Source organism: Sinocyclocheilus rhinocerous, unplaced genomic scaffold, assembly GCF_001515625.1.
Source record: "Sinocyclocheilus rhinocerous isolate Xijiao unplaced genomic scaffold, SAMN03320098_v1.1 scaffold711, whole genome shotgun sequence".
Taxonomy (NCBI): domain Eukaryota; kingdom Metazoa; phylum Chordata; class Actinopteri; order Cypriniformes; family Cyprinidae; genus Sinocyclocheilus; species Sinocyclocheilus rhinocerous.
This window is the reverse complement of record NW_015641018.1, coordinates 547257-574063: the sequence shown is the minus strand read 5'-3', so window position 1 is coordinate 574063 and position 26807 is coordinate 547257. Positions and strand designations below refer to the sequence as shown.

Here is a 26807-nt window from a genome sequence, read left to right as displayed (position 1 = left end):
ACTTTAAAACCAGCTTGGGAGACCAGTCAAAGCAGTCAATCAGCTTAGGCTGGTTTTATTATTTTTTTTAATTTATTTATTTATTTTTCTTTAACAGTATTGGTTAGATTTAGAGTAGGTAGTATGTTATTTTCAAAGCGATAAAGCATTAACCTTTTAGCGCCACGCATCGGCATTTGATTTCCGACTTGTCGCGATATGTGCGTGAACCAGCAATAAAATGTTGGCAGTCACATTTATCTGTTTCAAAGAAAATTGAACACTCATCTTTACGCCACTCACTGGACAACTGACTTTGAAACTGCTGGGAAAAGTGCAAGGAGCAATGTAATATTATTTTTTTGCAAAAATGTCGCAACAGGCCTGTATTTTTCATAAGCCAAAAATGACAATTATACTCATGGTGATTGCAAGGTTTAGGGTTCATATAAACAGAACTTTCAGAATCTGAAATCAAATTGGTTTAAAAAAAAAAAATCTTCAAAGATTACCAAAACACTTAAAAGGTTTATTGTTTACTTTCAAAGTAAGCAGCCTTCTGTTGAACTCGATGCGACTGGATTGGAATTATATAATAATTTCAATTCAAATCAATATTTTGTCCATGTAGTTTATTTGATGAGCATCCATGGATAATGGGTGCAGGATAATGTACAGTCAGCCATCATTATTTCACAATAAATCCCTTCAGGGTTATACAAGACCTCTGTGCTCCTAGTCCCGGTCCTGATGACATCATACCCTAACCTTAATGATGCCATACATTGCTTTGAGATGCATTGCAAAGCAAGCAAGGCCATATTTGTTGTTACTGGTGTTCTGTTCCTGGCAGGTGTGAATGCATATCTTGAAAAATGTGACTGGCTAACAAAGCAAATATCTTTACTGTCAAAAGCTGAAATTGAAATGCCATAAATGCCTCAAGCAATTCCAGATAAAACGTACAGCAGCTTATCAAGTAGGACTGCTAGAAGAGACTTTCCTGATGGAATACTACAAGGTTAAAACCTTATAGCGTGATTGTAGCTTTCCGCAGCCCTGAGCATATTCTGAATTTTGCAAGGAATACAGCTTTTCAAGTTTGACCTGTTCGCATTTCGAATGAGTAAATCCGCTTTGCTCTGATGTTAGTACAAAGTGTGCAGTCCCAGGGATATATGATGATATGGTGCGCTGATATCAGGAAATCTGGCACTATATATAAAGGTAGCAGGCTATAGGAATGTAAACATAAGCAAAAAGATATTATACAGCCAAGGCAACAGAAAGCCTTTCATTTGACTGCAATTTCATGGCCTTTCTAGTTGTTGAGGAGGAAAGGAATTGGAAAAATATGAAATTGATTGTCTGGATTGCAGTTATTGGACCACCTTTTTGTACAGTGTTAGACAGTGTCAAAATAGATCTCTAGTCTGTGCTCGACTGACAGGAAGAAAAGAACACAAGCTGGGCCAAAACATGTGCCTTTATCCTCTGTCCTGAGATAAGGGCACACAGAGCCAAGAATCAGGAAGCATGAGAACAGGAGTGTTGTATTGGATGACTTAAACGGAATTAGTACATCTGATATATTCCATGTCCATTGTTTTTATATCAGTATGTGAAACAAATATAAATAATTTGTATTATTTTGAATAGATTATTCATATTCAGGCTGCCAAGCTTACATCCAGACCTGCTTATATCCAATTAATTACAATGGACAGAACCTTTTTTTCTTTTTCGATAATCAGTTTCATTGGGATGTACATCACAATATGGAAGAAAAGCTCTGTTGTTACTTCAGTTTCATCAAGACTTTAAGTAGCTATTATTTACCAAGTCTTTGGGGTGTAGATTTGTAAGTGAATCTCACACAACCTGTACAGCATTACACTGCAAAGTAAGAAAAAATAAGATTATTTTCAGTGAATTTAGATTAATTTATTTAGTTTTGCTTTAAAAAACATTAATGAAAGAATGGATAACTGAGGGATGAATAGGTGAGTACAATTAGGTATTGAGCTACACTAGGGTCTCCCAATTTGGGGTTTGCAAGAGTTGATGAAAAGCCAATAAATAATTAAATCATATAAAATCAATAATTTAAAAATCAAAAATAAATAAACACTTACTAAAAAATTATATTTTATTTGTTCACCTCCATGTGACCATTAACCAACATCAGCATAACACTGTTATTATTTTATTTTATATTAAATCATTTAAATATGAACCTATCCACACTTGTCTGAAGCTACACTCTGGCATGACAGCTACAGAAATCAAAGTAACTGAAGAAAAATATTACAATTTGTTTTAACCTACTGCCTCATTCTCCCTGGCTGATCTGGAATAAGGTTCCCAAAATCCACTGATTACTCCTAACATTTCTTTACTTTCAGGGAGTTTTTCCTGGCCATTGTGGCATTGTGTTTGCTCACTGGGGGTCTCAGCCTGAAATTATGTAAAGCTGCTTTACAACAATTACTATTGTTAAAAGTACTATACAAATGAATCTTAAGTGAACTGAAAAGAAAAGAAAGAGTGGGAGCTGCATTGCCTCTTCTTACCAAGCTGGTTTTTACCTTTAAGCTTGAAGCTGTGGAAGTGGTAGCACTTGATGTCTGTAGCATTTCAGCAAGAACAGAAGATACATAAAATGTGAAGAAAGATAAGATCAAATAGATTTGTCACCTGTTATTATTCAGTGCTGTAACCACTATATATATGAAGGGCACACGTCCAAACCAGTATGCAGAGATCAGAATAATAATTTTCATTCAGCCATTCTAAAACTTGTATATTTAGTCCCTCTAATCCTGAATATTTGTTTACGTTCTAGTTGTTAATAATTAACTGTATACATTTAACTCCCTAAATCCTGGTTTATATTCATATATATCAGTTATTCATATCACAAACACAAGCACGGACGTTCCTGCTGGAATATAAACTCCCTTGATATTGCTTTGAACTATTTTGCAAAAACAGACAGCCTCGGAAGCCTATTGGCGGTCACGAGCGTTCGGCGACGCTGATTGGCTGCTGCCTGTTTCCGGGGCTCCATTCCATTAGTGACGTTTTCCCACAGTCGCCGTGCGACAGATTGGGGAGAATGGCTGCCAGTGGAGGTTAGATCTTCTCTTCAAAATCCAAACTTATTTCCAAAAGTTTTCTAGTCTGTTTACGCGTTATTCATCTCTGATATTATTTAGTTTTGACGGAACGAGATAGAGTTAGACGGTTTGTTCGAATATACAGCAAACTCCGGTGGTTGTTTGGATATAGGCAGAAAAAGTACGGAGAGGTAGCGGCTAGCGAGACTAGCTCAGCGAGTGACTGTGCAAACACTCGCTTATTTACGATACAATTCATTCATTCGTGTAACTCTGTACTTTCGCCATATTCAATGCGTTGTCACGGTTTATTTAGTGCTATGAAAGGGCTCTAGTCTGGACTTGAATGGCTCGACACCGGACTAGCCTGATGTTGTGCTAACCGGTAAAACAGCACCTGGATTAGCACAGCTAACAAGTTAAGCACCGAAACTCGCCTGCTCGTAGTAACTAAACACAATTCTTCGATCAGATTATCAGGAGAGTGTTAAATGTCCAAGTCTGTCGAAAGCAATACTAGTTCTTTGGAACCTATTGCTAGTTTTCCTGCTCTTAACTAGTTTCACAGTAATGTGGGGGCTGTGGTTGGTTGGTTAGTTAATGGATAACATGTTTTCTCCGATTTTTTTTTTGTTCTGAACAGCTCTAAGAGAATAGTAGTAAGTAAACTTGGATGCCACTGACTTTGCACAGAGCCTGTGGGTTTGGAATATCTGTTGAATGAGCTCTTAAATATTTTTTTTCCAGTTTTATTTTTGCATTGAAACTCTAATGTAGTTTTGTAGCATTGTTATATGTAGCATTGAAATGTAGTTCTAAAAAATAAAGAGCTAATAAATTGTAATATGGGAAGTTAGCATTTTTACATGTCCGTTTAAAAGCTAGAAACTAAAACCGACTGCAAAAGAGTCATACTTGTAATTTATAATGTTTATTGTCACTGTAAAACCTGGAATCATCTCAGCTGTCTAACTCTTTTGTCTTGTAGACGTAGGAAAGCTGTTACAAGTACAGAATGGGACTCCAGCAAGCACAAGCTACAACGGGGTAGATGCCCTTCATGCCTGCAACATCCTCCAGCAGCTTAAAGCCTTGTACGACGAAGCTCAGCTGACTGACATTGTCGTGGAAGTGGACCATGGCAAAACATTCTCTTGTCACAGAAATGTCCTCGCTGCCATCAGTCCTTACTTCAGGTGGCTCCTCAACACATCAATGCTTTAAACCTTTAAGTATAAACCATTTTCGTAACATTTGTTGAGAAACTGTGAAGTGATAAAAGCTAAGATTGAAACACAGACCCTTCATTTACTGAAAATATGACAACGACTTAACTATTAAATTATTATACATGGGTATGATGACTTTAAACTGATCAGACAGTCAGACTTTTCAATACTTAATCAGCAAAAACTTTAAAGGCGTGTTCCTGGTTCAATACAAGATCAGCTCTATCGGTAGCATTTGTCCCTCAGTTAAAAAAAATAGTTTACAGTAAGCCAATGTAAGTATACAGGGCAGGCAATAAACATTCAAATGTGTACTCTTCCAAAAAATATAGCCACTTGACGATGTAATTACATCATTGTCCTTCAGCTTTGATGTCATAAACATGCAAACCTGTTAACTCTGGCATGATATGCTAAATAATTAAAGTATTGCCACCTCAGAAAGACATTTGCACTTGCAAAGGCTAAACAAGTGTTCACCCCCTGGAGCATTGACCTGCTGGTTTGCATCCATATTAACTGTTTGATAATTTTTGGTTTTAAAAAAGCTTTGATTGGAGTTGACTTTACTTCTTTAAATAGAATTTAACTTGTATTGAACCAGGCTCCAAAGAGAAAGGAAAAATTTAAATCGCATCATATGACCCCTTTAACAAACTACACATTAAATGTAAAAAATGTAAATGTAAAAAAGCTTTGGAGTGCCACTTATTTAGACTTGAACATGCTTGAGTTAAGTACTGGAATGGAATCGCACATTGTAGAACCACAGTTGATTAAAAGCATACTGTCGTAAAAAATTTGTTTTGTTCACATGGTAATGGTGTTTGTTTTATCTTTTGTCAGATCCATGTTCACAAGTGGCCTTACAGAGAGCAGTCAGCGGGAGGTGCGGATTGTTGGCGTGGAGTCTGAGTCCATGCATTTGGTTCTGGACTACGCTTACACCTCACGTGTCACTCTCACCGAGTCTAACGTGCAGGCACTGTTCACCGCCGCCAGCATCTTCCAGATCCCAGCCCTCCAAGACCAGTGTGCCCAGTTTATGATCAGCCGTTTGGACCCTCAGAACTGCATCGGGGTCTTCATGTTCGCAGATGCTTACGGCCACCAGGAGTTGCGGGAGCGCTCACAGGATTACATCCGCAAGAAGTTCCTGTGCGTGATGGGAGAGCAGGAGTTCCTTCATCTGACCAAAGAACAGCTGGTCAGCATTCTCAACAGCGACGATCTGAACGTGGAAAAAGAGGAGCACGTGTACGAAAGCATCGTGCAGTGGTTGGAGTATGACTGCTCACGTCGGGAGGCAGATTTACCTGAGGTTTTTGCCAAATGCATCCGCTTGCCCCTGCTGGACGAGGCCTTTCTGAGCCGTATACCCCCAGCCTTCGCCCTAGCCTTGTCCAGGGATCCCTCGGATAAGGGTCGGCTCAACGGCACCAATGGCTGCCCGCAGCGGCTGGGTATGACTGCATCCGAGATGGTCATCTGCTTCGACGCGGCTCACAAGCACTCAGGGAAGAAGCAGACCGTGCCTTGCCTGGACATTGTTGCCGGTAAGGTGTACAAGCTTTGCAAGCCACCTAATGACCTCAGAGAGGTTGGCATTTTGGTCTCGTCAGAGAACGACATCTTCATCTCTGGAGGCTATCGGCCGAGCAATAGTGAGGTGTGCATCGACCATCGCGCAGAGAGTGACTTCTGGCAGTACGAGCATGCTGGCAACAGGTGGCTCCCGCGATCACCCATGCTGCGGGCGCGCATCGGCTGCAGGCTAGTGCACTGCTACGGGAAACTCTACGCTATGGGTGGTCGAGTGTATGAAGGGGACGGACGAAATGCTTTGAAATCTGTGGAGTGCTATGATGCCAGAGACAACTGCTGGACAGCGGTCAGTCCCATGCCGGTGGCCATGGAGTTCCACAGCACAGTAGAGTATAAGGACCGCATCTATGTGCTGCAAGGTAAGTGGGGTTATTGCAGAGTCACCTGGAATCAGGGTCATCAAAGTGTGCAAACGTGTATATCCTTGTAATTCATTGGCCTGTCATGTCTTTTTTGCTCTACTTGGATAAAAAGGTCAGGTGGGTTCACCTCTCTCAGCAAAATCAGCAATAACTGAGAGCACAAAAGAGCTAGACTAGTATTTCATATTAGGGATGGACCGAAATTTCAGCCACTGAATATTTTCAGCAAACAATGCCATAGAAATTGAAATAAAGACGGTTTAAAGTCGATATTACACACTGAAACATGCTTTCACTAGTCAACAGTTGTTGCCTATGTAATATCACACCTGTTTGAAAAAGGTAAAGTTGTAATCAGTTAAAAAAAAAAGTAAAAATATTAATGACAACAAAAATAATAAGCATTATTATTAAATGTGTGTGCATATATATATATATATATAAAACGAGACATGTTTGCTAATTGAAATAAATGTGAAATAAAATATAAATATTAGTTTATATAAACAGTTAGTTGCTAAGGCAGCAATTCAAATTTTAGTTTGAAGCACTATAATGAGTAACTGGAAAGAAAATAAATCTTAAAAACTAACAGTATATATATATATATATATATATATATATATATATATATATAAAATATCAATAAAAATGACAAAAATCTAAAACAAAATTACTGAATTTAACTAAGATTCAAATAAAAGCAAAAATATAACAATAAAAAGGTCATTCAAAATATTAATAAAAACTAAAAGTTTTCAACCTTGTGAGTCCAGAATTTTCAGTTTTGGACAAGTAGTTTAATTTTGGTGCTACGTAATATAAATGACTAATTTGTGATATTAATTACATATTTAGCAATTTTGGCCATCCGTTTGGATGTTGATCATTCTTTTTTTAATGACATTTTCCCAGGAGAATACTTCTTCTGTTTTGACCCACGCAAAGACTACTGGGGCCATTTACCGTCCATGAAAGTTCCTCGTACTCAAGGCTTGGCCGCCCTGTACAAAAACTGCATCTACTACATAGCAGGCATCTGCAGAAACCACCAGCGCATGTTTACCGTGGAGGTGTACGACATCGAGCAGAACACCTGGTGCCGTAAAAGAGACCTCCCCTTCGAGCAAGCGACCAGCCCCTACATCAAGGTGCTTCTGCTTCAGGGCAGATTGCATCTGTTTGTTCGGGCTACGCAAGTCATGGTAGAAGAACATGTGTTTCGTACCAGCCGCAAGAATTCTCTCTACCAGTACGACGATGAAGCTGACCAATGGACAAAGGTCTACGAGACGCCGGACCGCCTCTGGGACCTCGGCCGCCATTTTGAGTGTGTGGTGGCCAAACTATACCCTCAGTGTCTTCAGAAAGTGCTGTGAGCGTCGAGGATGTGCTGTTTGAGACCGCTGATCAATATTTTTGGAGAAGAGGGATGATGGTACTGCTCAATACATGGTGCTGTTTGTGTCCCCAACACCAGAACTGCAGGGGAAGTCTTATAAAGCGTTAAAGGTTTCAATCAATAAACTCGAGGGTGCTGTTTGAAAAAGAAAAAAAAAAGCAGTATTTTATGTTAGACAACTGTGCACAAAGCACCCACACAATCGCTTGTTTTACAGTTAGAAAAGTGAATCATAAGTGCAATTATCTTTAGTTTTTTTTTGCAGATGTTGAGTCGTTTCTGCTCCTTTATATCTAAGTTTTTGTTTCTGTTTTGGCTTGGGTTGTTGGCATGCATTGTTGGTGAACATGAGCAGTTGATGTCCTTAAGGACAAGCAGTGTGTCAACAGTTGTGAAAAAAAATAAATATGTAAAGCTATAAATATTCATACGGGTATGATGAGCATTTTTGCTCACTGTTAGTGTGAATACTGAGTTTTTATTGTAATTTCTTTCAGGTTTTCAGCTGAATAAGTTGACTCTTTGTGGTTTTCTTAAGAATTTAGTTAGAGAATTTTGATTATTAATGGAAAGCAATTTGTATGCCAAGATGTACACGTAGGTGGCTCTTTTTTTTTTTTGTAAATCTTTTTTCTTTTTCCTTTTAAGTCTACCCATGTGCTAAAACATCACAGCAGTTTTTAATTTTCATTTGGACTCTGTTTTTATGATGTTTCGTGCAGCTCCCACATCGAAATCTGTATCTTTGCAATTTCGCATCACCAGCCAGATCTTTAGTGAGGGTACAAGATTTTACTCCGTCTCCATATTGGAGAAGAAAAAAAGGATACCAGCTTTATGTGTAGCTGAAATCAAAAGTGGGCAATTTGTTGACAGCCAAACACAGCTCAGATCAGGAGAGAACATCGATAGGGTTGGAGAAGAGTTGGCCAAAATGTGGATGCTCACATTCCACTGTCATTTATTGACTCCTCGTATCTGAAACCTATAGGTGCCTCCAAAATGCCAAAACGTGTTCAAGGAGTCTTAGCCTGCACCCCGTGGCAGCAATAACAGGTGTTCTGTCGTTGTTCCTTAGATAAAGTGCATTAGAAACGAATAATTCCAGAAAAATGGCCTTTGTTTTGCCATCATGGGTTGGTTAACGTTCAATGAGATGTGTTGCTATCCAGGGATGTTACAGTGCCTGTTCACATGAAAAGCCCAGGCATCAGTGATGGAGTGAGAAAAGCCACTATAAAGTCTTACAGTTCAGTTTGCTTCTGCACTAAGGTGCTTTGACTTTAGGAAAGGTCTGTTTCGCCAATGAATCCAGTCCTCCTATTTTAGCGTTTCCCTGTAAATGAACACTTTCTTTCTTTGTTCCCTCCATCCCCTCATCTTCCAGTCTCAAACTACAGAGGAGAAGAATTGTTTTTGGTGCTGCTTTTTGACAATCTTGTACAGGATATACAGTGATTTTACAGCCATTTGTCATTGCTTGACGCTTCCAAAAGATGTCAGTCTTCTAAGTTATTGTGTTGTTTTTCCAGCCTCATGTTTATTTCGTCATGCAGGTTCCTGATTTTGCACTACATTATTTCCTCCCTTGAGAGCTTCTCAGAATACAGCGCTCTGTTTTCAGACACAGACGTGGTGAACGGCATCTTTAAATAGGACAGCTGATGCGCTCTCGTGTCGGGCTCTTTGGCGCCTGCGAGGCCCAGCTTCATCTGGGGCTTTGGTGGAGGGAGAGGGATGAGAAATTGCATTGGCTTTGGTGCAGTTGCCGCACGTTTCACATACTTGCGCTCAGTAGCACGGGAACCAGAAATGGACACTTCTCAGGATTATTGTCGATACACAGTACTGTATTTAAATGGTTTGTTTTATGTGTAATATACTGTACCATATGTTTGCTGTACTTGCACAGTTTTTTTTGTTAAATTTTTTTTCCTCCTTTCAGATGGGTGTGTGTTTTTTATTTTTTTTTTATTTTAATATTTACTCTTAGGTTTGTTAGAGTTTATGATTTTGCTCTGTTAAAAAATCACAAAACATAATAACAAGCATTTTTTTTTTAGTGTGTTCCTTTGTTTCATTGTGATTGCGTCAGTCTTAAAGAGCACAAAGCATTACAGAAAATAAGTTATGGCAGTGCTACTTTCCAAAACACCAGTCTGTCTAGATGTTAAATAAAAGCTTGGAAAGAATTTATAAATTATACTTTTGTGTTGTTGGCTGCTGCCGGTGTGAATGCTCTATAGCCAGTTCTTCCATTTGTCACAGCTTGCAGTTAATTTATCCACAGAAGTTTAAACAGTGTTTTCTTTTCCTTTTGTATTATTGCTTTACATTTTGTTCATTTTTTATGTAGTTGGTTTGCTTGTATGTATGGTGTGAGAGTTTAGTAAACATTCATTGATCTCTACTGTGAAAATCACCTTGCACATAATTTGAAAAATAAAACAATAAAAAGTAAATGAGCGGTGCTGGTATTTCTGCAATGAGTAAAGAACTGATATAGGAAGTAAACTTTTTTTTTTTTTTTTTTTAGATTTTGTACATTTAAAATTTATATGGAATTAGGCCTATATGCAAATTAAATTTTAAAAGTGCAAATATTACATGTAATCATTCGACTAATACGAGGTTTTAAAAAATATGTAACAATAAATATGGCATAATAATGTTAAAAAATAGCAATGTTGCTTAAAGTCATTTTCGGTATTATGTATATATATGTATATAAAACAAGCCACAGAGAAAATTTTATATCTCATCTCCAACTTCTTGCACTATTACAATAACTATAACAATGAAATATATGGTCTTAGGTACTTCTTTTTGTATTATTATTTATGGCCCTGCTTGCATGTCCTGGCTGATAAACAGCCTTATTTTTTGGGTGCTACTAGCAAAGTCATTGTATTGTTTCAGCAAACATTCGGTGCAGTGTTACACTGCACCCTTTAAAATGTTTCATTCATATGTAGAAAGAAGCTATGAATGTAAAGTAAGGAGAATGCTTTTGTAGTGATCTAGGCAGCTAGTTTTCTTTTAATATAAAATCACAAATAGGGGAAAGAAGATACAAACCCAGGCTTAATTCAATGCTTCTTTCAGTTCTTTGTGCCTATCAATTTTTAAAGAATGGCTGTTTTCAGTGCTTTTCTGTCTATGAAGTGGTTGTCTCATAAATCAGCCTGAGCTTACAATCATATCGATCTGACTGGAGTTTCTGCTTTCATCTCACTTGGCTTCACGTGAATTGACCATCTACTTTAAAGAGTTTCTCCCTCATGCTGGGGTATGTGCAATTATCATCAAATTAGGAGGAGAACTGAATATTCATTTGCTCCAAAATTGTGACAAATTAGAAAATTAACTTGTCAACTTATCTAGCAGACTTCTACTCTCAAATCTAAAAAAAAAAAAAAACAGTTCAGAATTTATTTTAAGACACAATCGACACTGACAAATATATTACATATCTAATATACCATATAAACCGGTTCCTAAGTGTCTATTATGCCAGCAGCACGCAGGAAGAACATATATAAAAAAAAAGCCAGAGAGCGAGAGAAGGTAGAAAACGAGTGTGAGACCCAGCAGTCCCATGTGTAATAGCAAAGGCAGAGGGCTTCATCATACTGCCCTTGGCTTCACTTTCCCCAATGTCACCCTATATGCAGTGGAAGAAAGACAGCAGGAATACATCAGACACGCTTCCACCGCTTCTCTACCACACACACAAAACAAATGCTCCCAGCTGGAGCTCCATCATAAGCTCACCTGAGCAGCTTTGACTTTGGCAGTCGGGCTGTTGGAAGTGTAATGGAAGAGAGACCCCTGATACCGCCAGAGAGCCCACCTCACTGAAACGAGACAAATGCACAACTGCTATTTCTTTTGTTTAGAAAGCAATGACATAAAACCAAATCCATTACGATGGAGACAATCAGAATGCAAGGAAAGCATGAATGCCTGCAGCTCATGTGAAATGAAGGACTTTCATGCTTGTATTTTTCATCCCTGTTTTTTCCTTCGAGCCGTTCCTGTAAGAAGCTTATTCATGTCTGGTGCTTATTCATGAGGACGTGCGGTTTCTTATGTAATTTATAACCTAAACACAATCGCAAAAGCTTTTCAAGGTTGTAAGTATTTGCAATGAAGGATAATCGCGCCGTCGTCAGCTGGTAACGGTAATCTTTGAAAATGATCCATGTCTCGCAAACGTGTAATCTATGTTTATGAGAGATGCTGAATTATGAGAGGTTGTATATTTTGTAAACCTGGAAAGACGCGCATGTAGTAATCACTTTTGTGTGGAAGCGTCTTTTGATTGATGTTTTCTATTGTTCCTTCACTGTGACATTGTAAGGTAGATGAAATATGATTCATTTTCTGTCCTAGGGGTGAAACAAGAATCCAAAATGTTTTGATTGTTTGATTGACTGAATTTTTTTTTTTTTTAAAGTCTAGAATAAATGTGTTTTCCAATTAATTCCAAAACTGTCTTCACAATGCTTTAAAAAGATCAGTCATATGAATTATTTGTACTCATAACAACAATTGCAAAGGCCTAAGTTGACCTGAACATAAATTCTTTGATTACACAGGAAAAGTAAATTGCTCATGGTCATCATCTAGGCAGAATATTAATAATGCCCATATGTGTGCATATCATATATATGTCATGTGCATCAGGTTTTAAAAAGACAGCACTGCTTTTAAAGTAAAACCTGCTGCAACAAAAACAAAAGACAAAGAGATCACTCGCTCTTCGCTAAAAAATTGTAGTAGCTTGAATAAAGATAAATCTATATTCAATTTATAGTTTATGCATATACAAGTTGTAGTCCAATTACAATTTGTAATTTGTTTTCAAAGCCTATTAAATTCAGTTATACTGTAAAGTTAAATGGCTATATTTAATGACTTAAAGGGAAAATGCATTTAATAGAGACATCAGTAGCACTATTGGTATCAATGATACTGGCTTTCATTAATAATAGACTACTTAGAAAAAATATGCCATTAAACACATATTTATAATAATTAAACATTATTAAAGACCATCTCTCTCTCTCTCTCTCTCTCTCTCTCTCTCTCTCTCTATATATATATATATATTGCATTTCTTCTTTGCCAACTTACATTATATAATGCTAATGAGATCATTATTTAAATGAAAGAACCATTATTTAGAAACATTAAAAAATGTAAACTAAATAAAAAATTATACATGTTTTATGAATCTTTTAAAACCCAGGCTATATGACAAAAAGAAAAAGTAAAAAAAAAAAAAAATAGCAGACTGATGTGCATCATTTAGCTGGTAAGTTTCTCTTCTTGCTCGGGGTTGTTTTCTTCAATACGATACGTGACTGTGACCTAATAGGTGTCATCAGGAATGGGTTTTTATTACAGTTGGAGAGGATATGAGATGAATTGAGAAGCAATCTTGTAGGTGACTGATATTTGAGAGTTTATGGGCGTAATGGTACTGAACAAATCTTTCTCATCAAAATGCTTTTCTTTCATTTGCTGTTTTTCCATCTCCATGTCATGTGAGTAATGAATCACTATATGAGCAGGCAGGTGTTCGGAGCTAGTGATGTGAGGTGTTGCTACGGTATTAAAAACACTGTCACACATTTGCACACAAGCAAGCAACCGGTCTGATACTTTAAGAGCTGTAAATTTTCATTACTGATTAATTAAGCAATAGAAAGAGTGCTGTTCTTCAGACCAGCCTCTTGACTGCGACTGTGATATTGCTGTTATAAAATAAATGGTTTAATGAACAACTTAATAACAAGTAACTTACATTTTAGACACAATTATTATTAATACACAATGCCATCCTTTACACTATGCTGTTTTTACATTGTTTATCAGTACTAGATGGATGTGTTTGACCGTCACACTCACATCTTGCATATTATGCAGCACCTCGCACATTCTGAAAATTCCACCTCAAAAAGGTATTGAACAATTAGTACAAATTGTACCATAGTACGAATATGTAATGATTCAATTTACAGCATCTTCATAAATTCATGTTGAATTAAAAAAAAAAAAAGAGCAAAACTCAATTCACAATCTTTACACATTTGTAGATCTAGAGGTCAAAATGTAAAATCTTGTTGAATTTTATGCAAAAAAATTTATATTGCTATCTTGCTTCAATCAAAGTTATTAGTTACGACTTTTCCAACTGGTAAATAGTCTACAAACTTCCCAGGAGGACTTGAATGCACCAGAACCCACAGTAGAAGTAACTGACTCATAGTGGCATTTTGTTCCTGTATGAATTAGTTTTTGAAAAATCGGTTGAGTGATTCAAAGTTTCACTAGATGTGCTTCCATTACAGATTTGATACAGATATTTTATAAATGTTGATAAAGAACTATTGCTAAATGACGGTGTTTCCATTAACCAAATTTAATGCTACTAAAACATACTCTTTTTCCTCTTGTGATAAATGATGGTGACTGATGTTGGTAGGTTCACGTGTATTGCAGCCACTGTACTAGCCAGTATTTTTAATCAAAGGAGATGCAGGCATATAAATTTTTGCGAAGCAACACGGAGAGACGCTTCTGACGTGGCTGGTATAAACACAAGCATTGACTAGAGTGGCAGCGATCAGCTCTGGTAGCCATGTCGGAACCTAATGCACTGCAGAGTAAATGGGGTTATCCAAGCGATATTGGCAAGGAAAGCCCTTTATACTTGGGAGCGGCCATCTATAAAGTGTTTCTTGGAGGTTATAGTACATTAAAGAATGATCATGTGAATTTTATGCACGCCGGGTGACCTGTAAATGCGAAAAAAACTGTTTCCATTGCAGTTTTGTGAAATTTTCCTTTTTGAAATTGCCTGAAAAACCACCTCACTGACAGTAATCTGTCCAACTTACAGCCAAACATGTTTTGGTTGATATTGCTGAAGGGTGAGTAGATGAGCACTCTGGAGTATATATCATTGGGCTTTATTTAGCGAAAGCCAGATTTCCAGTTGTTTCTCATTATTTAGGCCTTTGGGTCTCTGTGAACTTCTAAAACAAGTCTCCGCAGATCACGATGGTCCCACTGTCCCTCCTCGGAGCGCTGAGTATACATGCTCAGGGAAAAGACCATGGCCTGTAGACCTCTGACTTGGCTCTTTCTCTCATTTTCACTCTCTGAATGTAATTACGTCTGTGCCATCCCATTGCCCCGGGACAGGAGTGTGGTGCATGTGCCAGCCCTGAAGGACTGCCCAGCGAGCCTCATTACCCTACCACAACCTGCCACAGAGGACAGGAGTATAGATAAAGAAGGAATTAGTGGCCTCTGAGGCCACATGGCATCCCAAAGTGCAGCAGTGACTGTAAACGCTTTCTATAAGCCTAAATACTCAGTCCAAGCATGCAACCTAACATTACTAATACTACTATGAATCACAAAATATTTGATGATTTTCATGCTGTGATGCACGTAAGAGCAATAACTTATTAAACTATTAATAATAACTAAATTAGTACTAGAGCAAGAACCACTATTATGGCTCAAAGTATGTGCAGTTTAGGCCTGTTCAGACCAAGAATGATAAAGTTCTGTTTATTGTAAGTGGCCACTGCAGTCCTGCTGTCTACCTCTTTAAATGCTCAAGCGCTTTAAAGTCAGGTTAATTCTGACTGGCTGTCAATGTTTTATTGGACTATTAGGAGGCCACAAATGATAAGGGCCAATGAGGGAATTTGGCCAGGACACCCCTACCCATTATGAGAAGTGCCATGGGATTTTTTGATGACCACAGAGAGTAAGGACCTCGGTTTAACGCCCCATCCATTTATTGTATAGTGTCCCCATCACTATTCTGGGGTGGTAGGACCCACACAGACCACAGGATGAGCTCCTCCTGCTTGCAACCTAGTTTTCCCTGGAGTTCTCCCATCCAGGTACTGGCCAAGCCCAACCCTGCTTAGGGTCATTGGGCAACCAGTCGTGGGCTACAGGGTGTCACGACTGCTGGATGGGGCAGATCTGAATGCAAGCTTAGAGACTGAAGAAGTCGAATCCAGTGATTGGAGAAGTCAGACATACATCACAAGAGAAGTTTTGATAAAAAAAAAAAAAAAAAAATTTGCATGTATGAATTGTTCTCAATAAGAGTAAAAACATGCATTTAGGAAAATGACGTAGGGTCTAGGGTGACTTCTAAACAGCTTTTTCACGAGTTCGCACTTGCATATAATAGGATTTAGCTTATAGTAAGCATATTTGGCTTGCTGTCTTGAAGGAGGTGCTCCGAGCTCGGAAAATAGCCCGAACACAGAGAACTCCCCCCCAGGTGGGTTGGCTGTGTATATATATACATATCAAGCTAATTAAGTTGATCAACTAGACGAGCTCCACCTGTGCTGAATTGGTTGATTATCTGATCGTGCTCCTCCTGAACCTTGCTAATAAAACATCATGTTTCAACAACAATGTCTTTCCAGAATCACGTTTTTTTTTTACTCCCATGTCTCAGGTTTATAACTAAACGGCATGAAGTAACTGCATGAGCTTCTACAGAACTTTACTATTGGCTCGAACTCTTGACTTTGCACATGCTCAAACCATTAATCTTACAGCTTTGTTCACACAAAGCATCAATACAGAACTGATCTGGCAATGTTACAACTTCTGAAGCCAGCGAACTGCCAGAGCTGATCTGCCACCGTTTTGACAACGGGTCTCGTTCACAGGTGACCTCTAAATGGAAAAATGCAGTTCCAGAAAGTGCTGTATGTGTGAAAGCACTTCTAACGTTTTCAAAACTTTCCACAAAAAGTGTCACCCCCTCTCCTTTAACATTTTCAGGAACTCATCCATATAATTTGAGAAATGCTGACTGGCTCCTTCTGACAGGAAAGTTGTCACTTCCTGGAATTCTCAACCTCTTTCACACATACATCATGCTGACAACAGTAAAAGATAGTTTGCCTCTTATGTCTTCTGATGCCTGTAATGCCCTAAACCCTTGCTTCTGGGATGTGGTGTTACATGATCTCAATTATCTCAGAATTTCACAAAGTGACGTCATTAAAACAAGAAGACTTATATTCAAAGGTTTATCAACATTATTGTTCAGCAAAAAACCTCTGAAATGAGAAACCTCTCTCTCCCTTTACCTACATCTCTCTCTGTAGTTGAAGACGAGTGTGATATTCATTTGGAAGATGAAGCGGCATTAAATTTGATTTTTTTTGGTGAAGGATGCAGTGCCCAGTAAATTGTCCAGTCTCTAATTTATTACCATTTAAATAGAGGAATCATTTCTGAAATTATTTCAGCTTCCGTTAATGAGTTTTTAGTTGCCAATGTGAAATGAAATGGAACCCTAATGTGCACAAAGCAGAAATGGTCTTAATTTAATCATAGACCACACCACATTTAGGAATGGCCACACTAGCCTCGGAAATGGAACTCATTTGGTTTCAATCTTTATTTTTCACAGGCTTTGGGCTCTCCTTCAACCTTCGGCCTTAATTCCCTGATGATTACTAGGATGTATTTCCAAGCCAGAAGGCCCCTAGCACATGGATTTGCTGCCATGGCAAGAAGTCCAGTCTTCCTCTGGCTCCTCTAAATCAGCAATGTTTTATCTGTTTGTCTTAATCCTGGCTGGCCGAACAAGAGTTTTCAATACATATTAAAGCTGAGTAATGTTAAGTGATATTTCATTTTCAGCTTAGAATAGATTTTTAGTCCAAAACTAGCCCTTTCATTCTTTTTCATTGTCATCGTTACATCTTTTTCAACCAAACTCACGATTAAACATTGTTTTGAAGAGCACAAATTGATATTTAATGAACTCTTTTGAGATGGCAGACTGTGTTAGCCTATTACGAAGCACACTATAGTGAAACATTATTTATCAAACATGACTTTTCAAATTGCATGATCAATATCAGCATTTTTCTTGCAGCAGATATAGATTTGCGCAGCCCAAACAGCTTAGTGTAGGATTAACTGTGACAAGTGGGGCAGTTTTAAAGCCATCAGCATGCATTTAGCAAATTATAATTTTTTCCTCATTTAGGTAACTGGCTGTGTGCTCAACATCATCCACTGTGCCCCATCAGCCAAACATTGTGACTTGAATGAATACTCACCACCATTATTTAGATATTATTGCCTCAGTGGACACATTTGCCAGGCCTGGAACTAGTGTACTGGCCTCTACCAACTGGATTCTGGCTTGAATGTCCCATTTGTTTTGTGCCCCTAGTCATGGTCTACAGGTCTAGTGGTGAATCCAGTTTTTCTTGGGGATTGCATTCATCATGGTTGGTGCTTTTTGGACCAAATTGAGCTTTGGCAACTTGTTGAATGGTTCTATTCAAAAACTTATTATATATGGTAGAAGAGTATATCTTTGTGAAGAGATTAGAACCTTTAATATTTAAATATTTAATATATTTTAAACATTTCAATATAACAATTATATGCACACACTGGTGTTCAAAAGTTTGGAGTTGGTATGATTTTTTCCCCCAGCAGCCCTTACTCTAGTCTTCAGTGTCATGAGATCTTTCAGAAATCATTCTATATGCTTATTTGATTAACATTTCTTATTGACGCAGATCTGTGTAATATTTTTATGAAAACAGCATTTTTACATTTTACTTTTTTTCAGGATTGAATATGAAGTTCAACAGAACAGGATTTATTTAAAATAAAATTGGTACAGTTGGTCTTTACTGTCACTTTTGATCAATATAATGCATCTTTGCTGAATAAAGGTATACATTTATTTAAATAAACCCCAAAATAACCCATTTTGAATGGTGTGTATATTTATACTTATTACATTTATACAATATTTAATATTAAAGTATTCTTAACCATTGAGAACAAGGAGAAATATGAAATTAGTTTTTTCAGGTTCTGGTAAGTTGGAGCAGAAACATTAATATTTAAATATTATATTCAACACTGAAGTATCTGTATCTGTATCTGTTATACATCTATTCATTACATTTATATAGTATTTAAATATTTAATCATTATAATATGATTTAAGGGCCAAGACCAAAATGTCGGTAAGCCATTGTTTTTCTCCCTTTTCACCCCAAAGCTAAAAAAGCCTCAACGCTTTCTTCATCTGAGTCAACCATAATATTCTCTATCCCCTGTCTCGCCATGGGTATTAACCGCTGGTCTCAGGCATAGCAGGACAATGACATTTACCGTGGCTTTACCGTTCTTCACTTTCCCTTACTTTTCTCTCAAAGGAAAAGGTCAGACTTGAGGCTTAATAAAGTAGCTGGAACAGAACAAAACAAACAAAATCAGAGCCGAGCCAAAAACAGTTATTCTCTCTCTGTAGCCTGCCTGCCTAATGTGAGTACACAGAGGTGGTGCTGTAACGCTTTCCAGGGTGTCATTATTGCAAGACATTCCAGCAGAATTGGATTATGGTTGGTGAGTGAGATTTTGCAGTGAGCTTGGGGAGAGAAAGAAAGGCAGTAATTGGTCACGCTTATTTACTGCTGTGAATCAAGTCGCCCCGCTTTGAGTTGCGGTGCACGCCCGCTTGAGGATTTGGCTCTATGCACAAATTACGGAACGTTTTCCAAGCATAAGTAGCTGGAGGCGTAATGAAGTCTCCTTTCACCTCACACTCACTTACTTCACCGCCGTCCCAATCGGCCAACAATAAATGCCAGGAACTGCCCAATGGACCCTAGGCTGCTGACCAAAGCCTCTGTATGTGTTAGCAGCACATTACATCATACCTCAGATGGTCGGCTATTATTGAGGACTTCTATTGTACTTCTAAATAACTTTTTTGTACTACGTAAATCCAAAGGGGAAAAAAGATGTCCTCATTTTGGTGCATTTGAACATTGTTTACTTACAACAGGGGTCTACAGTATATAGGCCTACTTTCTTGATGCAGTATGTTGGACATCAGCAGTAATGGTAGAACTTTTGAAGAGTCTCTTTGTACTTTCCTTTGCTTTCTTTAGAAGTTTCCAGATAGAAACTCAAGGAAAGCCAAAATAATTCACACATCTAGATGTGCAACCCAAGCCAGTGGATATCAACTGAGAGAAAACAAGGCTGACTCGTATTGCAGCGAAGTCCGGTTTCGGTGGCACAGGTAAACAAGCCGTATTGGCCTGTATTTGGACAGGAAGTGCCCACCTCAACAGATTTATTCTTGTGTCTTATAATGAGCTGGATTTTTTAGGCCTACTAGTTCCGCGCTGTGACCCCTTTCTGAAACCCATGTTTAATGGAGTAAATAAGCACCCGTCCACAGGCATACCCACACAAATACACTTTTAGCTCTCTCCTCCGCAGGACAGAGTCATTACATTCCCCTTTATGCCCCAGCTCGAATCCGTATCCCACTGCCAAAACCTGCAGGTCAAACTAATGAGGAAGAAGACAGGAAATTGCAGTAATTAGCCTTTTGCTTTTCTGTGCTCTTAATGAATCTCAGATCAGCCCTTCACTCATTAAATGCTTTTACCTGTGTAATAATTAACCAATGAATACATTAGGAAACAAAAAGGAAAAAAATTAGGGGTGACCACCAGATGGAGACTCATTAACGGTGCACCAATCAGGCACAGGTCCTAATGAGGGCCCTGGTCATCGGCAAACACCCCGAAACGCTGAACGTGATCAATCAAACTCTGGCGGTTGGTTGTTTGGTGTGACACAGAGCGAAGGGCAAAGAGAACGCCCTCATCATCATCTGCACAGCGGAAAAACTCATTAGCTCAAGGTTTTTAATTGCAGCGGCAATGCGTACAGAAATGTTTGTATAACGTCTCAGAGTTTCTTAGCGCACAATAACAGCTTCCCTAAGCACGGCTTGATCTGTTAGGAATTGCTTCTCATCACTGGGGTTGAATGAATGATATAGATTCTGTTATAAATACTTATTTTTTTTCTTCAGCAAAATGTTTTCTTTAATAATTTGGTGAAAACCTAGAGTATTTCCATCAATCTTTAATGTCCCTTCAATATTTAGTAAATTTTTCTGGGCAGAAATATGCAGGAAAAATTTAGTGTTCTTTGTTTATTATCATCGACATTTAAACGCCTTAGCATGACACTAAAATACTGTCTAAAATGTTAGGTAAGAAACAGCTTCACAAACAATCTTTTCAACTACACAATATTATTTCTGTCTTACAGTCATTCATATGATCACAGAAATACTGGGATGAATGTTTATAGTTCAGATATAAACACTGATGTCTATGGTTGCGATCAAAATAGAGAAAATCACCTTTTGAAAGTAACTGGCGCTACAAATAACATTTGTGTCGATTGCATTGTTTCACTGGCGACAAGTGACTGTTAAAAAAGCATATTTGTCATTGAATCATTCATTCAAGAGATTCCTTCAAAAACGCTGATTCATCTAGTAATGAAACAAGTGAAGTATTTATGAGTGAGTCATTGAATCATTCATTCAAACCACTTTTTCATAATTATAATATAGAAAAATTGGTCTATTAAATATATTTTAAATACACATATATTAAAATGTTTAATAATTCATTCAAATTAATTAAACACTTTTAAATAGACAGCAGCAATTCATATTTTGTCACACATTATTTTGTTTAGTTCAGAATCATGGGAGAATCGTGATCTCTATTTAAGACACACACACACACACACACACACACACACACACAAAAAAAACGTGATTCTCAGTTTATCCAGAATCATGCAGCTCTAACACACACACAAAACACTTGCCACACCTTCCAGGAAGCATGGTAGGCAGGTTTGATGACTACTAGAACATGTATGACCTGTATGGTGCTGTTTTTCTTACTGCAGGTTGCTTCTTGTTCACAGTGAATGACTACTGTAACGGACAGGGAGAGGCAAACGACTCATGAGAGGGGCTCTGTGGGGTAGAGCAAAGATCAAAGGTCAAAAAACAGAGCACGTACATTGGCTGCATCAAAAAGATAGAAAACATAGAGAGACATTAAAATTGCAAAACCATCTCCCTACTTTATTAATAAACTGTATTTTAACAAATATGTAAATTGTTTCTTAAAAGACTGTCTTTCACATTTGTGAAATTCAAAGAGCTGTCTCTTGTGCAAAAACACGCCTAATTAATTTATTCTGTTTTAAGCAAGTCTGCTCTTTGTTTTTTTTTCACTTCTAATTTTAGTTCATTCTGTTTAAAATTGCATTTCCAATAAAGTTCATTCCAACGCATATGTTCACAGGAAAAATTTGCCTTAAAAATACTTTAGAATGATGTAAAGTCAGAGTCGTAATAATAACTTTAGTTGTTAAAATTCTTTGCCTATTTAACCTCTTGTCAACCAGAAACCCTGAAATACAATATTTTGAATGTTTGGAAACTGTGATAATGACCACAGAATGGCAACTAGAATAAAAGGGGGACAAAACCTCTCTCAAGGACAAAAACATGGTGTCAGATCAGGATTTACTATGCAGCCATGACTGTTTGGAGCTTTGTTCAATTTTTCACGCCAATTAGAAAGCTGGGTAACAAGTTTTGAAATGTCATAGCTAAGGGCGTGACTAGCTAATGAAGCGAGTCCCGGATGTTCTGAACCAGTAGCTTGGAGCTGAAAACACTCTATATCTCTCTCTCTAATGTATTTTTCTTTTTCTCTCTCCGTCTTACACACACACACACACACATTCTCTCTCACGTTCAGCAAATTGCCAAGCCAATAAATTAGGCAGGCCCTGTTCAAGGTCTGGGGACAAGGCAAAGGACGCAGAAGAAAGCCCTTGAGATTGAGAGAGGCCTGCACGCTAGTTGAGTGTGGTTGTCTCTGCTTGATTCCACGACCCTTCCGCACCCTTTGTATTCTTCGTCTTTTACGTCCCCCACCCTCGTCATCCATCCCCTAGTGCTTTGGTTTGTAAGTGTTGTCCTTCATGGTCTGGCTTTTACAGAGCTTTCCTTTTTTATGAGCTTGTGTCCAAAGGTTATGAAATGACCCATGCTAGAATACATTAATACACACTATGACCAAAAAAAAAAAAACCCTTATCCCAGATCAACTCCACCATTTATAACACTGATGAGAGAAAAGTTGGATTCAGAGCTCATGTATAATGTTAAAACGTCTTGCTGCTCTATGATCCGTTTAGACCGGTGGTTTTCAGAGTGGAAATAAGTGGGTCGGGCAAAGTGTGAAAATGGTGCTGTGTTTATGGCAGAAAAACGTAAGTTCCCTTTCAGTCGGTCACTCTCGACGTCACGTCGGTGCTACTGCCAATACATCCACAACATGCTGCTGTGAGCATGTAAGAAATATTGCTGCTGCAAATATAACATACATGAAATAACCCCCCACATAGCATACATGAATCACCTCGTAGCAGATCTATACAGGTGGAGCTGGGGAAGGTAGAGGGTTTCTGAAGCAAACTGCTACTGCTACGGCAAGCACTAGTCATATATTTGAATGTTGAGCAGCAAGCTCATTGGCTACCGATACAGGAGAGAACCAATCAGCTGCGCCATCTAGAGTTTCATTCCAGAACTATATATATATATATTTATCTATATAGGCTACTTTACAACTTTAAAGATATATAAGCCATATAGTAATGCAATAAAATTAACTGGCTAAGTAACTGGTAAGTAATTAAAAATATTGTTTTTTGTTTGTTTTTGTAATGTTTTACTTCTGTTTTTGGTGGATATCAGTATCAATTAAAAGGGCTAGGTAGGGTTTGTGGGTCCTATAGCATGAAAAAAGGGGTTCATATATTTTATATCCTGATTATTAAGACAATATGACCACTGTTCCTACACACTCTTACAAAGAAACATCATTCATCCCAAAGCTAAACATGTGGGGTTAGAAATTAAATCTTAAATGATCTACACTACCATTCAAAAGTGGGGCCGGTAAGATTGTTTTTGAAATTCTCTTAACGTCACCAAAGGTGCATTTATTTGAAAAATACAGTAAAAACAGTAATATTGTGAAATATTATTTAAATTTAAAATAGCTTTTCTATTTGAAAATATTTTAGAATGCAATTTATTCTTGTGATCCAAAGCTGAATTTTCAGCATCATTACTCCAGTCTTCAGTGTCACATGATCCTTCATAAATCATTCTAATATGCTGATTTTATGCTCAAGAAACATTTCTTATTATTATCAATGTTGAAAACAGTTGTGCTGCTTAATATTTTTATACAAACCTTGATTTACAGGATTCTTTGATGCATAAAAGATCCAAAAGAACAGTATTTAAGTACACGCAATAATATCCAAGGATTGCCACGCAGTGCTTTAACAGTTGTGGAAAAAAAAAAAGTTGCTACAGAGACATTTCCCTGTGAGACTGCTGTGCCGAGATCAGCATTTAGACTTACTGTAGTGTTCAGATGCCTCCACATAACAATACAAGATCACAGATGAAATAAACGGCAATCAGCGAAGATCTGTTTAAGTTGAAAAAGCGGCACAGAGCAGCATAAAGGATGAGAAGCACAAGTGTCTATGTGTCCGTATGTGTGTGTGTGCCTGTTCCAGCCCGCATGTTGCTAAGGGAGGTATTGAAATACTGCTTCATCAGTCACTACGCTGTGTGTGTCCCATCTCTGGAAAAGGGGAGGAGATGAAAGTAATTTAATGTACATCCATAATTAATTCCCTCTCTGTTTGCCATTGAGTGTGTGTGTGTCTGGGCCGCTGTGATTGAGTGTATTTATTATGTGCTTTTGAAGGAGGTGGCATGATGGGGCACGGCCCAGTGACATCGCAGTGCAAGACTCATCAGTCCTGCGCCGGGCTATGGGACAAATGTGGGGCACGACAGAACTGCAGTGGCACTTTCTTTCTCTGTAATTCTCTTTCTTTCTTTTGCATCCTTTCCAGTGTCTTCACTTGCGAGCCTTTTTTTGTCACAGTTTCCTCTCCTTGATGATCCTTCATTAGATTCACAGTGCCGCTCAGACCGTGATTAAAGCTGTCAGTTCAAATACTCTCAAAGAAGCATTAGTCTCTCCTGATATCTACAGTAATTAATGCATGGTAAACAGATGTTGAAAGAGGTCAGCTGGCATTAGACAGGTGTGAAAACAGGTGACTGTAATGGGCGGCATATGGAGGTGGGATGGATGAATGTCTTTCCCCCTGTGGCAGCTGGTGACGGGTGCTCTCTGTGACCCTCTACGAAGAGCGGACCAACATTTCGGCCAGAGTTGGCAAACTCTCCGTCCCCTCCTTCCAGTTCACATTTACTCACAGTTTCATCCTTTAAATGGTTAGTAATAGCAATTGACCCGATATATTGCCAAGGCCAATATTATCGGCCAATATTTGCCATTTTTTGAGGTCTTTGTTTAACAGTTCTGTCCAACAATTGATAGGCAAATATTAAGACAATTACTTATGATAATTCTAATACTATAATAGAATTGCATAATCAAGAAACTGCTATCCAAAATATAAAGTAGAAATAAAATGTATCTTATAGATTTAATTTTAAAATAGTATTGTCAGTGTAGTGTTTTTATTTATTTTTTGTTTATCATTTTGCCTTGTGAAGCACTTAATAATAATAATATTTTTTTTTCAAAGGTTATGTTATTTAATTCTAATGATTTCAGTAAGCAGTTATTTTTTATCATGTAAAAAAAAATTATTTGCCGAAATTATGCATGTACTATTTAATATCTGAAATTAAATAGTGTGAAAATACAGGCTTATATTGGTTTTATATTGGCCATCGGTTAACCTGCTCTGTAGATATCAGCATGGGCATCGGCCATCAAAAAATCCATAATGGTCAACCACTAGTTATTAGGCTAATTAAAAAAAAAAAAATTCACCCTAAAATGCAATGTCTTTATTTGCCATTATGTTGCTCCACTCCCATATGACTTTCTGTCTTCAATTGGATTGCAATATAAATCACTTCAGTGGTGTCATTTCTGAAGCATTAGTCCCATTCACTTTCATTACATGTAAAAGAGCAGCTCGGACATTTTACAAAACATCTCCTTTTGTGTTTCACAGAAGAAAGAACGTCATATAGGTTTAGAATGAGATGAGGATGAGTAAATGATTACGGAATGTTCATTTGAGAAATAACCCTTCAAACCCGAACAAATGCAAATATTCATTAAAAAATGCAATACCTATGCTTTTTCCATGTAGAACTTAACCTCAGTCTGAGCAACCTGATCTAGCCCGCATGGTATGAAAAATATCAAGCTGTAATGACCTCATTGTCATCAAGTTGTTGATTACTGACAGCTACAAGCATATTCACTTCTTATATTACATGTGTATGTCTCAGCAACTTCCTTACACTCACACTCACACAAACACACACATACACAATGCTGTAGGTATTCTGTGTCACTTGACGAACTCTCAGCAGAGCTTGTTTTTACGGTGGAGATTATTTCATGTAATTGGGCCCTCTGTGGTAATGACCTTGCATCTTTTTTCCCCCTCTCTCTGTAAATTGGAGAAGGGAAATCTAGTTTGACATGGAGCCCAGAAGATGTATTAGGATTCTATGGTAACTGCCTGGCACAATAAGGTCGCAGCGTAAGTGTTTAATTAGAGTAAGTGTGGCCATCCCTAAGGAGAGACATTTTATTACCTCAATATGTCATATGAAAGATTCACCAACAGAAAGAGAGGGGGCACAGTAAAATATAAAAATGAGTTATATTTTCAGGTATGCGGTAATTACAGCGCATAATTTGCTGAGGTTTAATAGATATCTGTGTAAAACTCAGGTTAAACGCATACGACACAAATGATCAGATATATTTTGTAACGCAGCCTAATCCATTTGCACCAACCACATATTTCAGAAACATGCAGCAAAATGCACCAAACTAAAAATTACTGTTTTCAAACAGGTTTCCCAATATATCCCTAAAGCATGATTTTAAGAATAGCTGGTTTTGATTCAAAAGCAACAGAAGATTTGTGGTTAACAACTTGAAGTTCTCGGTAACACTTTATTTTAAGGTGTCCTTGTTACACGTTACATGTACTTACTATTATAATAACAATAAATTATGCATAATTACATGCAAGTAACCCTAAGCCAAACCCTAATGCTAACCCTAACCATATA

At 37.8% G+C, this 26807-nt stretch overlaps 1 protein-coding gene and 1 long non-coding RNA gene across 2 annotated transcripts in view; one reads left to right on the top strand and one right to left on the bottom strand.

Moving 5' to 3' along the window:
* The window catches only part of LOC107753781 (uncharacterized), a 20908-nt gene extending 17226 nt beyond the window's left edge, over positions 1 to 3682 (bottom strand). The window contains exon 1 of the long non-coding RNA XR_001641501.1: positions 3346 to 3682. This is a non-coding gene — a long non-coding RNA (uncharacterized LOC107753781). The remainder of the gene's footprint in view (positions 1 to 3345) is intronic.
* On the top strand, positions 3067 to 7854 carry LOC107753780 (kelch repeat and BTB domain-containing protein 8-like). Its single transcript, XM_016570005.1, has 4 exons — positions 3067 to 3113; positions 4087 to 4294; positions 5174 to 6291; positions 7210 to 7854. Exons 1-4 carry the CDS (start codon positions 3098 to 3100, stop codon positions 7671 to 7673), a joined length of 1806 nt encoding a protein of 601 aa, XP_016425491.1. The 5' UTR covers positions 3067 to 3097; the 3' UTR covers positions 7674 to 7854.
* Positions 7855 to 26807: the final 18953 nt, after the last annotated feature.